This window comes from Globicephala melas, chromosome 3, assembly GCF_963455315.2.
Source record: "Globicephala melas chromosome 3, mGloMel1.2, whole genome shotgun sequence".
In the NCBI taxonomy this organism is placed as follows: Eukaryota; Metazoa; Chordata; class Mammalia; order Artiodactyla; family Delphinidae; genus Globicephala; species Globicephala melas.
Window position 1 is genome coordinate 161,693,616 of NC_083316.1, and position 14,947 is coordinate 161,708,562.

A 14,947-nucleotide genomic window follows, 5' to 3' on the forward strand; every position below is an offset into this window, starting at 1 on the left:
GCTAATCCCAATCAACACTCTTCCGCTGAACCTCGCTCCTCCCCTGGCTTCTCCGTCAGAGGTAAATTTGGATTTTTTTTCCTTTCCTGCCTTACAGCCTGAGGTCCAACTCTTGTGATTTTTGCTCCCTTAAAGGGCGCTTGCCCTCCTGGTCCTCCCCCTTTTCATTCTGCACGTTCCCCCCACCCCCCGCCACCGTCGCTGAGCTAGCCAAGGGGTCACTTCGGATGATGACAGGGTGAAGGATGACGGGGCTCTGGGACCCGGCTGAGGATTTTTTTTTTTTTTTTTTTTTTTGGCTGCGTTGGGTTTTCGTTGCTGCGCGTGAGCTTTACTCTAGTTGCGGTGAGCGGGGGCTACTCTTCTTTGCCGAGCGCGGGCTTCTCATTGCGATGGCTTTTCGTTGCGGGGCACCTGCTCTAGGCGTGCGGGCTTCAATAGTTGCAGCACGCAGGCTCGGTAGTTGTGGCTCGCGGGCTCTAAAGCGCAGGCTCAGTAGTTGTGGCCCTTGGGCTTAGTTGCTCCGCGGCATGTGGGATCTTCCCCCACCAGGGCTCCAACCCGTGTCCCCTGCATTGGCAGGTGGATTCTTAATCACTGTACCACTAGGGAAGCCCCCGGGGCTGAGGATTCTTAAGTGGAGGAAGATGGTCCCTGTGAATGTGTCTGGGTTTCGAAGCAGGAGACAGGGACAATGTAGCCTGACCTTGGGGTGGGGGAAGGACCGGCTGCAAGTGCCTGAGGAGGGTTGCCCAGTTTTAGGAGAGGAGGGTGTAGTGTGTGTATGGCTCCCCAATATCACCTCTGGGGTTAAGCTTCTTCCCAACTTCCACACCCAAAACCCACAAATTCAGACCAACACTGAAGCTTTATCTGGGAGGAGCATTTTTACGAGACCCGTAACCATTCACAGCAATGCCAGCCGCTATCTGGAGCTTCAGGAGTCACAGCGTGAAGCCTTCTTCTAGAACCAGGGTCTCTGGGAAGCCTCACCGCACAACACCTCCGTTGTCTAGGGCCACCTGTGAGCTGGCCTGATGGTCCAGCTCTCTGAGGGTCTGTCTCTTTGTCAGAAGTATCTAAGTATCCACCTGAGTCCGTTTATTTGGAGGTCTGTCTCGCTCGGTCTGCATGACCGTGTGTCTGCGGCTCCCTTTGGTCAAGGACATGTGGGAACTTCTGCTGGAGGCTCCCCCAGGTCTGTCTATGGGCCAGTCCTTGGTGGATCTGTGGGCCCAAGAGTCCAGACGAGGGTTCCTCCGAGGGAAAACCACCGTGCCTGGATCCGTTCTTGTTCTCACCCCAGTCCCCAGAAAAGGTCCAAGTGCCGGGGCGGGGCTCAGAGATGACGCTTCATGTGCAAGGCCAGATGATCCGAGCGCGAAAAAGCACGCGAACAGAGCTGGCAGCGGAAGGGACGCTGACCGGTGTGCTTTCGGTAGTGACGGGTCAGCTCGTCGGAGCGCGCGAACCTCCAGCCACAGCCGTCCCACGTGCAGGCGTATGGCTTCTCCCCTGGGGGGGACGAGGAAGCCTTGAGAGCCACTGTCCCCCACACCTGGTCCCAGAGTCCTCCCTCCTAGCCTTGGCCGAGACTAGGGTGAGGCAAGTGAGGCGCCTAGGTCGTGACGTTTAAGGAGGCACTCACTCTTGGGGAGGGTCTGAATCTGTACCCAGGACCGGCCTCTGCTACCCCGACCCTTCTTCTTCTGTGCCTGCTGGCGCCAGGCCCCTCTTCACTTCCTGGTCACAAGTCGCGCCCTCTACACTACTAGCCCTACTTCCTGTGCCCGGTACCCTGCCCCTGCGTCCTAATGCCGCCACAATCTTCGTCCTTTGGCACTGCCCCTATGTCCCAGCCCCTCCTTTGCACCAGGGGACCCTCAAGCTGCTGCCCAATCCTGTCCCTGGCCTTGGCCCTTGAGCCCCGAAATCCACCTGGTGTTCCAGGCCCTGTCCCCAGTGATCATGCTCTCCCCCTGCTAGACGTGGCCCCTCCTCCCTGCGTTCCTGGACGGGTCTGTACACGTGGCCCCATCCTCTGAGCGGACCCCTATGCATAGGCCTCATTCCTCCTCCTCCCCGCCTCTGTTCCACGTCCCCTCCCCTGTCTTTGGCTTCTCGGGACCCGGCTTCTTCTATGCCTACCCTCCTGTATTTCCCAGCCATTTCCCTTTGCTCTCCAGGATCTGCCTCTGCGTCCGGGCCCCTGAAACTAACTCTCCTGAGCTCCAGCACGCCCCCTACAGTCTAACCAAGCAACCCACTCTGTATACTCCTGGCTACCACCCCAGAACACCTAACTCCGTTCCCGCTTGCCCCAAAACTGAACCCTGGGTCTTTGGCCCCGCCCCTGGTATTTCGAGCTGTCCTCTCCCCGCAGTCCCTCCTCTAGCCCCGGCCCCTACACATCTTGCCTGGCTTTCTGCTCTTCGGCCCGTCCCTGGCCCAGGTCTTAGCCCTCGGTTCCTTGAAATGCCTCCCAGGTTCTCCATGTCCTCTCTCCGTCCCCACATGCTTTCCGCACTACTTCCCATCCGGCTCCTGATGTTCCAGACTCGTCCCCAGCTCCTTCTGCCCAGCCTTTTGCTCCGAGACTTTGCTTTAGCCCCGCCCCTTGCTCCCGGTTTCCAGCTCCTCTGCAGCTCTAGGCTCCCAAGATCCCACCCAGCCCCGCCCCTGCACCGGGCCCTGCCCCCTCACCTGTGTGCGTGCGTAGATGCGCCTTCAGGTGAGAACTCTTGGTGTAGCTCTTTCCGCAGCCCGGGTGCGTGCACGTGTGCGCAGCCTGCCTCTTGCGCGCCCACGATCGCCTGCTGCGCTTGGGTGGCGCGGCCTCCGCGGTCCCTCCTGGGTCTCCTGTGGTCCCCCCGAGTCCTGCACCCGTCGTCCCGGGCCCTAGACAACTCAGGAAGGAGTGGGGCGTGGCGGGACCGGGCGCCGGAGCCTGGAGCCCGCGGAAGAGCTGGAAGTGCCCTTGGTACTGCGGCATCGGGTACAGCGCAGAGTACCCCGACAGCAGCCCGTAGGGGGCTCCCGGCGCTGCAGGCACTGAAAGCCCCGTCCGGGAGAAATAGCTGCTGGAGGAACCCGCACCCGGTCCCGGGTACATCGGCTGCAGCGGCAGCGCCTTGTGCTCGGGGGCTGGAATCAGGGCTGGGCCCACGAAGGCATCGGGAGCCGGGGTTCGTGGGGTCGGGCGCGCCCAGCCCGGGTGCTCCTCGGGACCCAAGAGCCCAGCCACCAGCCCCGGGCCTCCCGCGTACGCGCCCAGAGTCTCGGGCGGCAGTGGGAATTGCACCCCGGAACCTTCGCCAGGCGCCAGAGCGCAAGTCTGGGGGACGCAGGTCTGGAGCGCGGTGCCCGGCTCTGGGCACGGAAAGTTGGTGAGGAGGAGATCCAGGTCCCAGGGGGTAGCCGCGTCCCTCTCATCGTCTTCGTCCTCCCCGGGCGTGTCCTCCAACTCAGGCCTCACGTGAAGGGGTGGCCCTGTGGGGTCGGGGGGGCCTGGGCCCAAGTCCTGCACCTCTTCAGAGCGCCACCACTGTGGGAGGGAGCCGGTAGCACGAAGTTTCAGTGGACACCAGGGTATCCTGCCCGGAGACGGTGGGGGCCGGATGCCCTGATGGGGGCAGACTGGCTAGAGTCTCAGTAAAGGGGTCTTGTTTGCTTGTCTGTCATGTCAGTCTGTCCCTCACATTGTCCTTCCCCCCTCCCCCCACCACCTCAGCTCCAGAGACAGAGGTCTGTCGGTCAGGCTGGAGACAGGAGATAAGGCTTACATTATCTGGAGCCACACTCAGGCAAGGGGGAAGGGGTGGCAGAGTCAGGAATGGAAGGCTGGGGGAGGCTCAGCCTTGCCTCAGTTTCCCCCAAGAATCTTCCTCTTCTTCCCTGTCCCCCAGCAAGATTAATTCCAAGATTAATTCCTGGATGTCCCCTAGACACATCTGCCATTTCCCTCTGATATCTGGGGGTGTCTCACTGAGCCTAGATCCCTGAGTTGTTCAGTTCCCAGCCTCAGTTTTCTATGACAGAAATCGGCCCTTAGACCGAGTTCAGACCCCTGGCCGGCACTGAGGACACCCAGTGCCGACCAGGTCTCTGAATTCCAAGGCAATATTCAGACCTGATCCCCCAGCTCTGCGGCCTGGGCCCGGAACCCCTGGCAGCCCATCTAGACCCCACTGGCCCCACCTTGAGGAAGTCTTCCTGTGTGTCCAAGAAGGGGCCCAGGGTGGTCAGCGTGCTGATGGAGGGCAAGGCGGTCTCCGCTGCAGCCATGGCTGGCTGGTGCCCACCCTGGGGCTCAGGCCTCCTCTCCTTTGGCGGCCTCGTGGGCTCTGAGGCTCTGATGGCCCCTTGGAGGGCTCCTCTCTGCCCTCAGCTGATTGGCTGCAGCCCCTGATAAGGGGCAGGCAAAGGCGGGGGTCACCGTTTCTGGGGGAACAGACCTCGCCTAGGCCTGTTTGGGGCTGAGCCTTAAAGACTGATCCTGTATCCAAAGCCAATCAGATGTTCAGGGGCTGGGGGTTCAGGGGCTGGGGGTTCAGGGGCTGGGGGTTCAGGGGTTGGGCAAAGTGAGGCACTGGGTTCCCAAAGAAGGAGAAACTTGGAGTCTGTTCTCAGTTACCTTCCTGGAGAAGGGGTGACAGGCAGAATAGGGATTCTGGGAAGGAGCTTCAAGACCCCCTTGCCCCTGACCAGGACCTTGCAGCTCTCCCCTTCCCCATAAACAGCAGCAGCTGTGCTGATGGCGGGACTTGGCATGAGCTCCCTGCCAGGCCAAGCATTATCAGACTCCCCAGATGTTGGAGGCTGCTATCAGGTGGGGACCCAGAAGAGCCAAGGCTCTGTCCCTGGTGAGTGGGAGGGCTGGGGGCTGGGAATTAACTCGGTTTTAAATTTCCTGGGTAGTGAGCTCCCAGGTCTGAGCCCAGTGGCAGGAGAGGCCCCTGCCAATCAGCCGTCACTGTCTACCGTGGACACCCCCCCCAACCCAGGCGGCATTGCAGGGAGTGTAGCTGCATGGAGGCTGAGGCTGGCGCAACTAGAGCTGCTCCAGCGTGATGGGGGCTGGGAAGGAGGAGGTGACTCCCTCTCCTGCGTGGCATGGGAAGGTTGGATCGGGCCATAGGAGATACCTGACCTGCAGGAGACCTGGCTGCTTCTTGATTTCTACCCCACATGGGGGAGGGAATCTGAGGTTTCTGTACCAGAGACCGTGGTACCAAGGGAGTCCAGGTGGGTGACACAGACACACATCACAGACACATAGTTCATAGTCACACACACACACACACACTCACTATGCAATTACATAATGACACAAATCCCCTGGTCCCTAAGTCACACACCCCATATAGTCCCTGCACAAATACTTGTGTGTCTGTGTGTCACATAGACCATGAACAGACATACAATTCTCAGGCACAAAAACAACCATCCACTACGTTGGTTACATGATGTTACAGTCACACAATCCCTCAGACATAGAATTTATAATCAGGCGCTGACAGTCATACACAGTTACCCAAATCACACACAGTCACACACACGATTTAGTCACAACCAAACAGGCACATGGAGAGTCCTGGATATATCGTCACAGAACTATAGAAGATGCAGTCACACAATCCCATCAAACACAGACGAAACCTGAGACACAAAAGTGTAAAACACATCCACACAACCATTCACAAACACACTTTTGATGTAGTCAGGCACACAGTTATACATCAGGCACAGACATGATCACATGCTACAACCTTACATAGTCACAGCCACCTGTCTCTGATACTGTGTATAATTATTTAGTCACACAACTGAACTACTAATGCACAACCACAGGGGGCGCACCCAAACACAACCACACTAACATGAAATCAGACACACTGGTAGTGAAAGGCATACAACCTCACCCAGATGGAGGTACATCACCAGAGTTGGTGCGCCATAAATGCATCACACAAAAAGACAAAAAATTATGTGCAACAAGGGTGGGGGGAGCAAAAGACTCATGTAAAAATCAGCTCGACAGGGCTTCCCTGGTGGCGCAGTGGTTGAGAGTCCGCCTGCCGATGCAGGGGACACGGGTTCGTGCCCCGGTCCGGGAAGATCCCACATGCCGCGGAGCGGCTGGGCCCGTGAGCCATGGCCGCTGAGCCTGCGCGTCCGGAGCCTGTGCTCCGCAACGGGAGAGGCCACAACAGTGAGAGGCCCGCGTACCGCAAAAAAAAAAAAAAAAAAAAAAAAAAAATCAGAAAAATCAGCTGGACAAACCTACTAGGATGGCTATTAACAACAACAAAAAAGGAAAATAACAAGTGTTGGTGAGGATGCCGAGAAACTGGAACCATCATACACTGCTGGTGGGAATGCAAAGTGGTGCAGCTACTGTGGAAAACAGTTTGATGATTCTTCAATTAGTTAAACATAGAGTTACCATATGACCCAGCAATTTCACTCCTAGGTATATACCTAAGGGAACTGAAAACATGTACTGGATCAAGTATGTGTACACTAATGTTCACGGTAGCATTAGTTTCAGTTGCCAAAAGGTGGAAACAACCCAAATGTCCATTAACGGATGGATAAACAAAATGTGGTCCATCTATAGAAAGGAATATTATTCAGCCATAAAAAGGAATGAAGTTCTAATACATGTTACAACATGGATGAACCTCAAAAACATGCTATGTAAAAGAATCCAGTTACAAAATGTCCCATATTATATGATTCCACTTATATGAAATATCCAGGATAGGCAAATCCACAGAGACAGAAAGATTAGTGGTTGCCAGGGGCTGGGGGGGGGAGGCGGAAATGGGGAGTGACTGCTTAATGGGTATAAGGTCTACTTTCAGGGGTGATGGAAGTGTTCTGGAACTAGATAGAGGTGGTGGTTGCACAACATTGTGAATATACTAAAAGCCACTGAACTGTACACTTTAAATGGTTCATTTTGGGGAATTTCCTGGCGGTCCAGTGGTTAGGACTCAGCACTTTCACTGCTGTGGCTGGGGTTCAGTCCCTGGTCGGGGAACCAAGATCCTGCAAGCCATACGGCACAGCCAAAAAATAAAAGTTCATTTTATGTTATGTGAATTTCATTTCAATCAAACAAAATGTTTGAAATTAGAGTGGTTTCCTGGAGAAGAAAGCAGAGTGTCTTTTGGGGAGACATCTCCTTGATTTAGGATAAAGCACTAACAGGCATGTTTGGCTCTGAAAAGTGAGGCAAGAGGTTGAGGGTCGGGGGGGAGGGGTGGGCATCTGGCTGGGAGATAAGGCCTCTGGGAGCAGGTAGCCAGTACGGATGACAGACTTCCCTGGGTGGCAAGGCCTGAACCTTAATTTGGGTTTCCTAATGTGTATGCTGTCAGCACCCTCTACACCCCCCTACAGAGAACTCCAATATCCACAACAACTCCAGGGCAGGGAGCTTTGGTGAAAGGAAGGGATGGAAGGAGGGAGGCCATTGGTTCCTGGCGGAGGGAGGTGTCCAGAAGAATAAGAGTTATGTAGAATCCCAGACAATTCAGGGTGGTGATGGACCCCCTACTGAGTGAAGAGAGTTCAAATCATTTTATTTGGATATTAAGGGCAAGAAGGGCCCAGAAGGTGGAAGAGTCTGGACACACCCAGGCCCCAGGCACTTGGGGATATGCAGGCTAGTGATCACCTTCAGACACAATCTCACGGTTACTCCCATCATCCTCAGCCACAATGTGTGAGACAGAGCATTCTACACACACAACTACCCAGACTGTCTATGTGGGAAGAGGTGTTCCTGGGTGAGCAGGGAGGGGTCTGTCCTGGGAAGCAGGAGGCCTGGTCCATTGTGACCTTGAGCAAGACCAATCTGCTTTCTGAGCCTTCCTTTCCCCAGCTGGGAAATGGACACGGTCATGGTAGATGAGTGACTTTCAGATACAGAGATGGTCAAGCATGATGCATCCAGATTCGAAAGCACACCACACAAGTGCTCACAAAAGTGATCTAGGTGAGCATAGCCACTCACTCAGCTATATACTCAAGCTCACAACCACACACAACACATAGACCAAATCACACTGACACATATAGTTATATACAATCGCCCAGACATACACAAAAATATCTAGTCATATTCTCACAAAGATAACAGCCGCATCTACAGAGAAAGCCATCAAAACAGAGTCATGGGGCTTCTCTGGTGGCGCAGTGGTTAAGAATCTGCCTGCCAATGCAGGGGACACGGCTTTGAGCCCTGGTCCGGGAAGATCCCACATGCGGAGCAACTAAGCCCGTGCGCCACAATTACTGAGCCTGTGCTCTAGAGCCCGTGAGCCACAACTGCTGAGCCTGCGTGCCACAACTACCGAAGCCCACGCGCCTAGAGCCTGCGCTCTGCAACAAGAGAAACCACCGCAGTGAGGGAACCGCGCACCACAACGAAGAGTAGCCCCCGCTCGCCGCAACCAGAGAAAAGCCCTCACGCAGCAATGAAGACCCAACACAGCCAAAAATAAATAAATACAATAAAACAAAAAATTAAAATCAGTATCCCTGAAAAAATTATTAAAAAAAAGAGTCATGCACACAGTACCACAAAAACACACGATCACACAGAATACCATTACACGAGCTTACAATTAGACAAGAAACCACAAAGACATTCAGCCACACAGACAGTCACAGTTACACAGGCACACAACCACCCATAATCAACAGCCCCACAACGTCACAGAAGCAGTCAGCCCCATTCACATATAGATACACAGTCACTCAATCAACCGCACAGAATCACAAAGCATAGGGAATCACACCAAGTCACAGTCACGTGTGGCTAGCAAGCTTCCTGGGACAGACTGGCAGACAGCTTGGGCTGAGATCGCCCACCAGAGCCCACCTCCTCCTCCCACACAGAGTACCCCATTAAAGGAGACCTTGAGGTCTGGTCTCCTGGGTACTAGGACTCATTTTTCTCGTGCCTCAGTTGCCTACTTTAACTACAGACTCTGCCCTCGCTCCCTACCACCAGGAGTGGGCCGAGCTCCCTCCCAGGGCCAATCAGAGCAGGAATACAGCTGGCCAATCGAGTTGGCGCACTCGCCTTCCGCCCCTTTCCTCTTCCGCCCCTTAAAGGGGTTAAGGAGCCTTGGTTTGGGCGCGCCTGCTTACGCCTGCAAGGCTGCCGTGGCCCCTTTAAAAGGCAGAGACTTGAAAGAGCGGAGTCCTAGAACGAACCAATGACAAGCCCCATTTGGCCTCTTCCCAGCCCGCCCCCTCCGGAGGTCAAAAGCCTTGGTCAGTAGCCCTGTGGCCTGTGCGGTGAGCCCGGGGTCTCCAGGTAAGGACTGGCTATAGGGGCCAAGGGCGCAAAGGGCCAGGGGAGCCAATCCGCTCAGACGCCTCCATTCCTCCAGGTCGGCCTTGGTTGTTCCGCTCGCCAGCTCGCTGCCCACATGGCTCTGAGAGGCGTCTATGGGTGGCTACTGAGCCGCGGACCCAGCCTGCGAGTCCTTCGTTCATGGAGCTCGGCGGCGACGCAGACCGGTCAGTGCCGGACCTGGGGTGGGATGGGGAGGGAGAAACTTGAGGCTTGGGGACTTTCCTGGGGTGATTTTCCCGTCCTGTGTTTGCAGAAAAAGGTGGGAAGACCCAGAGCCGATCAGCCAAGTGTAAGGACCCCTTGTCGCGCCGTGCGTCTGCGGCCCTTGTCCAACTGTCTGTCTGTCCCGGATGGGCTCTGTCCCGGAATCCGAGGGCTGCCCAGGCGGGGAGGCAGGGCCGCTGAGGCAGTGAGTTTCCCCGAGAAAGGCCACTTTGTCAGTCCTGTTTGCAGCCCACATTTGTTGGGAGCGAAATGGGGGTTGAGGGATGGGGCTGATGATTCTTGGGGAGGGGAGGATGTGGTGATCGGGTGGGCAGGGATGAGCCCCACCTCCTCCAACTCTGCCCAGCCTCGCGGCCCGAGTTTGACTGGAGGGACCCACTATTGCTGGAGGAGCAGCTGACAGCAGATGAGGTCCTCATCAGGGACACCTTCCGCACCTACTGCCAGGAGCGCCTCATGCCCCGCATCCTGCTGGCCAATCGCAACGAAGGTGCCCAGGCAGGCGGGTGGGCACCCTGGAGCTCCCGTTGCCACCTGAACCACACTCTCCACCATTCACACCAGCTCTGCCTGCTCTAGCTGGGCCTTAGGGCACCTCTGGCCCTGGGTTGGGGCTCCAGTGGGCCAAGGCTGAAGTTGGGCATCTGTCCCTTTGCAGTTTTTCACCGGGAGATCATCTCAGAGATGGGGGAACTGGGTGTGCTGGGCCCCACCATCAAAGGTAGGGACAAATTTCTCTCCACACTCTGCAGCCCCCACTGTGTCCTGAAAAGCCCCTTCCTTTCCTTGAGCCTAGTTTCCCAGTCTGTAAAGAGAGGCTGTTAATCCCTCTGTCTGAAGTGGCTGTGGGGATGAAACTCTCAAGTAAGGGCCAGCTTGGTACCCTCTCCTTGGGTGCCCCTATGTAGCTCTGTCTCTTGGGCCCCAGGAGTCACTGATCTCATCTGGGCAGGGCTTTGTCCCCCATTGCCCTATTTCTCCCCTCCCCCCCACCCACCAGGGTATGGCTGTGCTGGAGTCTCATCTGTGGCCTATGGGCTCCTGGCCCGAGAGCTGGAGCGAGTGGACAGCGGCTACAGGTCAGCGATGAGTGTCCAGTCCTCTCTTGTCATGCACCCCATCTACGCGTACGGCAGCGAGGAGCAGCAACAGAAGTACCTGCCCCGGCTGGGTGAGCAGCTGCCTGTGGAGCTTGGTGGAAGGAGGGCAGTCCCAATGGTCTGAAACTCAGGGGCAGGGCTATCCCCAGGCCTGCCTTCTGTCCTCACCCCAAGGATATTACCAGTGGCCACTCAGGCCCCCTGCCAGACCCTGGGCTTCACCCCCACATCTGATTCTCCTAAGTCTTTTTTTTTTTTTCCTAGGTCTCTCTTAACTCTGCCCCTTCCTCACCACCATCATAGCCCCCGTGATTTGCTTTCTGTACTCCCCATTCCAGTCCAAAGTTTAAAGTCTTAACTTCCTAACCGGGTCCACAAAACCCCACGTGAGCAGGCCTCTGCTGATCTTTCCACCTCATCTCTGGCCACTCCCTTGATTGCTCCTTCCCAGCCACCCTCAACTACTTGGAATTCTCAGTTGTACCACTAGGCCTTTGCACATCCTGGTCCCTCTACCAGGACTGCTCTTCACACCTTTTCCTGCTTAACTCCTTTTCACTGCCCTTCAAGACAGTTTAGCCCACCCTTTCCTGCCTTTTATTGGGCCTCACCCCATCATGGCATTGTGACTATGGCCTGGGTGAGACCTGTCCCCCCACCACCTGGGAGTGCTGTGAGGGCAGGGCTGGACCTGCCTTGGCCTGGCTCAGCGGAAAGGCTGACAATTTTCAGTAGAGGAAATGAATGGGGGAGAGGCAGCCTCGTGACCCTGTCTCATGCCTGCAGCCAAGGGGGAGCTCCTGGGCTGCTTTGGGCTCACAGAGCCTAACCATGGGAGTGACCCCGGCAGCATGGAGACCAGAGCCCGCCAGAACCCGTCCGGCAGGAGCTACACCCTCAATGGGGCCAAGACCTGGTGAGGGGCCTGGGCGCCTCAGGCAGGTGGGCAAGGGCAGTGGGTGACGGCCAGACGCCTCACTGCCTGTCCTGCCTCCAGGATCACCAACTCACCTGTGGCCGACCTGTTTGTAGTGTGGGCTCGGTGCGAAGATAGTTGCATTCGGGGCTTCCTGTTGGAGAAGGGGATGCGGGGCCTCTCGGCCCCCAAGATTGAGGGAAAGTTTTCTCTGCGGGCCTCGGCCACGGGTATGATTATCATGGACGACGTGGAAGTGCCAGAGGAGAATGTGCTGCCCAAGGCGTCTGGTCTGGCGGTAAGCAGCAGCCACCTTGGGAACTGGCATCAGGTCACCTGCTGGTTCTCTTTTCTTGGGCAGGTACCACGCTAGAGACCCAGCTGGGGAACAGACACACATGGAGTTCACACAGTAGTGATTTGGAGGGGCTCTGCCTGGCTCACTGATGTGTAGAAGCTGCCCCGTTTTGGTGACCATCTCACTTATGCTGGCTCTGCCCAGTACTTATAGGCCTGAACGAGCTTAATCCTTTGATGCATGTGCATCTTCCTGTCTCCTTACATCAACCCCGGGTCTGAGTATCCAATCCAGACCCTGGGCTGGGTAGAACTGTATGCAAACCAAGAGTGAGCCAGCAGTGAGCAAGACCTTATGTGCATGAGCTTTGGTGTCAGGGCCACGTGTGACTTAAACAGTTGCCCTGAGTCCCCCTTGTTTACACTGACTGCATGTCTTGGGTATCTGGGGAGGGGGCCTCCCCCCCACTACTTAAAAGTTAGTTCTGCGCAGGCCTCTCATCTCCTCTTGGTGGGGCTGAGGCCCCCTCTGAACCCTGCAGGGTCCCTTCGGCTGCCTAAACAATGCCCGCTATGGCATCACCTGGGGTGTGCTTGGAGCTGCTGAGTTCTGTTTGCACACGGCCCGGCAGTACACCCTGGACAGGTGTGTAGGGGCTGCCGTGAGAACTCCTGGGGGGGTGCGTGGGGGCTTGGGTTCCATCTCTTACCCCCCCCACCCCTGGCCCCCACCCACAAGACCTAAGTTCCTTGCTCTGTGAAATGGCCGAGGAAGTCCTTCTGAGCAGTGAGGGGCTCAGTCAACAATAGGGCCAGAGTGAGCTGCATGGGGGCTGAGGCAGCATGGGAAGGCCCTGGGACAGGACTGGGGAGTGGGCCCTCCTTGTACTTACCCTGACTCTGACCACATAGGATCCAGTTTGGTGTCCCACTGGCCAAGAACCAACTGATTCAGAAGAAGCTGGCGGACATGCTCACCGAGATCACGCTGGGCCTTCATGCCTGCCTGCAGCTCGGCCGCTTGAAGGATCAAGACAAGTAGGGGCTGTGTGTTTGGGGAGGAAGTGAGAGGCAGCTGTGGTGGGAGGACCCAGTGCCCCTTCTGGGCATGGTGGCAGCTGGCCCTGGAGAGAGAGGTCCTTCCTGCCTGGTGGCCCCTTGGGACCCATCCCTTCCTGCCTCTCCCTCATTAGGAGCTGTGTCTGTTGCTGTGACGGTAACCCTCCTCCCCAGCTGGGTTTGTCCAGGGTGTAGGGATGCCTGGATGCCCAAAGCAGGGTCAGTTCTTTATAATCCAATGCTTGTTACACGTCTGTGCTGTTCCCAGGGCCAACCCGGAAATGATCTCCCTGCTGAAGAGGAATAACTGTGGGAAGGCCCTGGACATTGCCCGCCAAGCCCGAGACATGCTGGGAGGGAATGGGATTTCTGATGAGTATCACGTGATCCGGCATGCCATGAACCTGGAGGCCGTGAACACGTATGAAGGTGGGGGCCGGATCCCTGGGGTGGGGTTCACAGTGGCCTCACGTCTGGGGAAGAGGACAGCAGACACAAGTCCTACTCCCAGCTGTCACCAGTCGGCAGCATGACCTGGGGCAAGTCCCACCCTGTGTCCCTCATCTGGAGTGGCCCATACTGGGACCGTGGAAGTAAACCCTCCCAGTCCTTTCCTCCATTATGCTCCAGGGGAGGGATGTTCCCAAGCCTGCTTATGGCTTCCACAGGCATTCCCAGAGTGGGGCATTAATGCCCAGGGAGCTGGTGGATGCAAGGGAGTGAGAATGCAGCTACACACAGGAATCACCACTCCATTTTATGTGAGAAAAAAAGAGAAAAGGTAAATCATTTGCAGGCTGTGGTGTTTGCACCTGACAACTAGTTGTGACTCACATGGGGCCCAGAAACCCTTGCCTCATGGGAAGACAGACATAGAAAAAGATAATTAAAAAGAGATGTGGGGAATTCCCTGGCGGTCCAGTGGTTAGGACTTGGCCTTTTCACTGCGGTGGCCTGGGTTCAATCCCTGGTTGGGGAACTAAAACCCCACAAGCTGTGGTGCGGCCAAAAAAAAAAAAGAAAAGAGGTGTACAATTCCAGTGTGAGTCACACAGAACTAGAGGGAGCTGTAACAGGCACTCAATCTCTTAGGGAGAAAGTGGGACCATGTTAAGCCTTGAGGGAGGTGTAGGAGCTCCCTGGGCAGAGATGGTGAAATAGTATCCATGTGGTATTCTGGATGGGACATTGCAGAAACAGCAAGAAGGAGGGCTGGGGGTGGGGGGTTTCTACAGGCATGACAATGACCCAGACGACAAGCAGAGGGCACCTTCAGATAGTTTTACGCAGGGGAGGGACAGGGTCAGATTTGCACTTTAGGAAGAAAATAGAATTATTTTGCTCCATAAAAGGGAGGCCATAATCTCTGCCTTCCACCTCTGGAAGCTGAGGAAGAGCAAATGAGAACACTGCGGGCTGTAAAGTATTACTTAGACATGTGGATGTGGGATGGGATGTGGAATGTGGGGCGTGGGGCGGTGGCTCTAGGATGGGGGATCATCTGGGACAGGCAACTAACTGTCTGATGTTTGCTTTCCCATTCCTCCTGTGAGTGAGAAAGGGCCTGATCCATTTCTGCAGAGCTCATCAGCTCTTTCCACCTCTGTGGGAAGAAAGCATGGCTGGGTTGAAAATCAAATGTTTAATCAACTGTTTGGGGTTGGGGTTGGGTGAATCGGGGAGCACCAAAGCTTGGCCCATGGTGGGGGCTGGACTCGCTGCAGTTTTGGGCCTGGCACAAGGAGCTTTGGGTTGGTTGGTCAGTCGGTTTTTGCCAAGATGCATTACAGAACTCTGAAAAACAATTTTCTCGGCATGGCCAGAATGGTGGCCTCTGAGCCTTCCCTTGGTGGCTGCCACTAAGGGGGCTCTCCTGGCAGCTGTCAGCATTCGCTGTCTTTGTGGGTCTGTTCTTCTTCCAAAGTAGTAGCCTGTGGGGAGACATGAAGATTGACTTTAAAGGGAAGTTGTAAG

General features: G+C 55.9%; 3 protein-coding genes across 8 annotated transcripts in view; 1 reads left to right on the forward strand and 2 right to left on the reverse strand.

The window, feature by feature from the left end:
• The window catches only part of GCDH (glutaryl-CoA dehydrogenase), a 16,744-nt gene continuing 1,797 nt past the window's right edge, over positions 1-14,947 (forward strand). Inside the window, exons 1-12 of one of the 5 annotated variants that reach the window (XR_009563549.2) lie at positions 9,259-9,334; positions 9,411-9,540; positions 9,630-9,665; positions 9,948-10,091; positions 10,260-10,322; positions 10,602-10,772; positions 11,488-11,617; positions 11,699-11,915; positions 12,457-12,560; positions 12,827-12,952; positions 13,242-13,402; positions 13,642-13,754. Coding sequence is in view for 4 of the 5 variants with exons in the window: in XM_060297018.1 (XP_060153001.1) it covers positions 9,450-9,540; positions 9,630-9,665; positions 9,948-10,091; positions 10,260-10,322; positions 10,602-10,772; positions 11,488-11,617; positions 11,699-11,915; positions 12,457-12,560; positions 12,827-12,952; positions 13,242-13,506 (1,347 nt within the window). In the remaining variant the exon portion in view is untranslated. Of the gene's footprint in view, positions 62-9,258; positions 9,335-9,410; positions 9,541-9,629; positions 9,666-9,947; positions 10,092-10,259; positions 10,323-10,601; positions 10,773-11,487; positions 11,618-11,698; positions 11,916-12,456; positions 12,561-12,826; positions 12,953-13,241; positions 14,012-14,947 lie in introns of those variants that run through there. The other 4 variants (XM_060297019.1, XM_060297018.1, XM_030879919.2 and 1 more) reach the window with 4 other exon arrangements.
• Positions 1,106-4,284, reverse strand: KLF1 (KLF transcription factor 1). The gene is made up of 3 exons (XM_030879926.2): positions 4,198-4,284; positions 2,704-3,544; positions 1,106-1,515 (listed from the first exon to the last, which is right to left on the reverse strand). The coding sequence occupies exons 1-3, from the start codon at positions 4,282-4,284 to the stop codon at positions 1,340-1,342; spliced, it is 1,104 nt and encodes a 367-aa protein (XP_030735786.1). The 3' UTR covers positions 1,106-1,339.
• The window catches only part of SYCE2 (synaptonemal complex central element protein 2), a 13,513-nt gene continuing 13,197 nt past the window's right edge, over positions 14,632-14,947 (reverse strand). For both annotated transcript variants that reach the window (XM_030879924.2, XM_030879922.2), the window contains exon 5: positions 14,632-14,904. In XM_030879924.2, the coding sequence (XP_030735784.1) occupies positions 14,857-14,904 (48 nt within the window). In that variant the 3' untranslated portion in view covers positions 14,632-14,856. The remainder of the gene's footprint in view (positions 14,905-14,947) is intronic.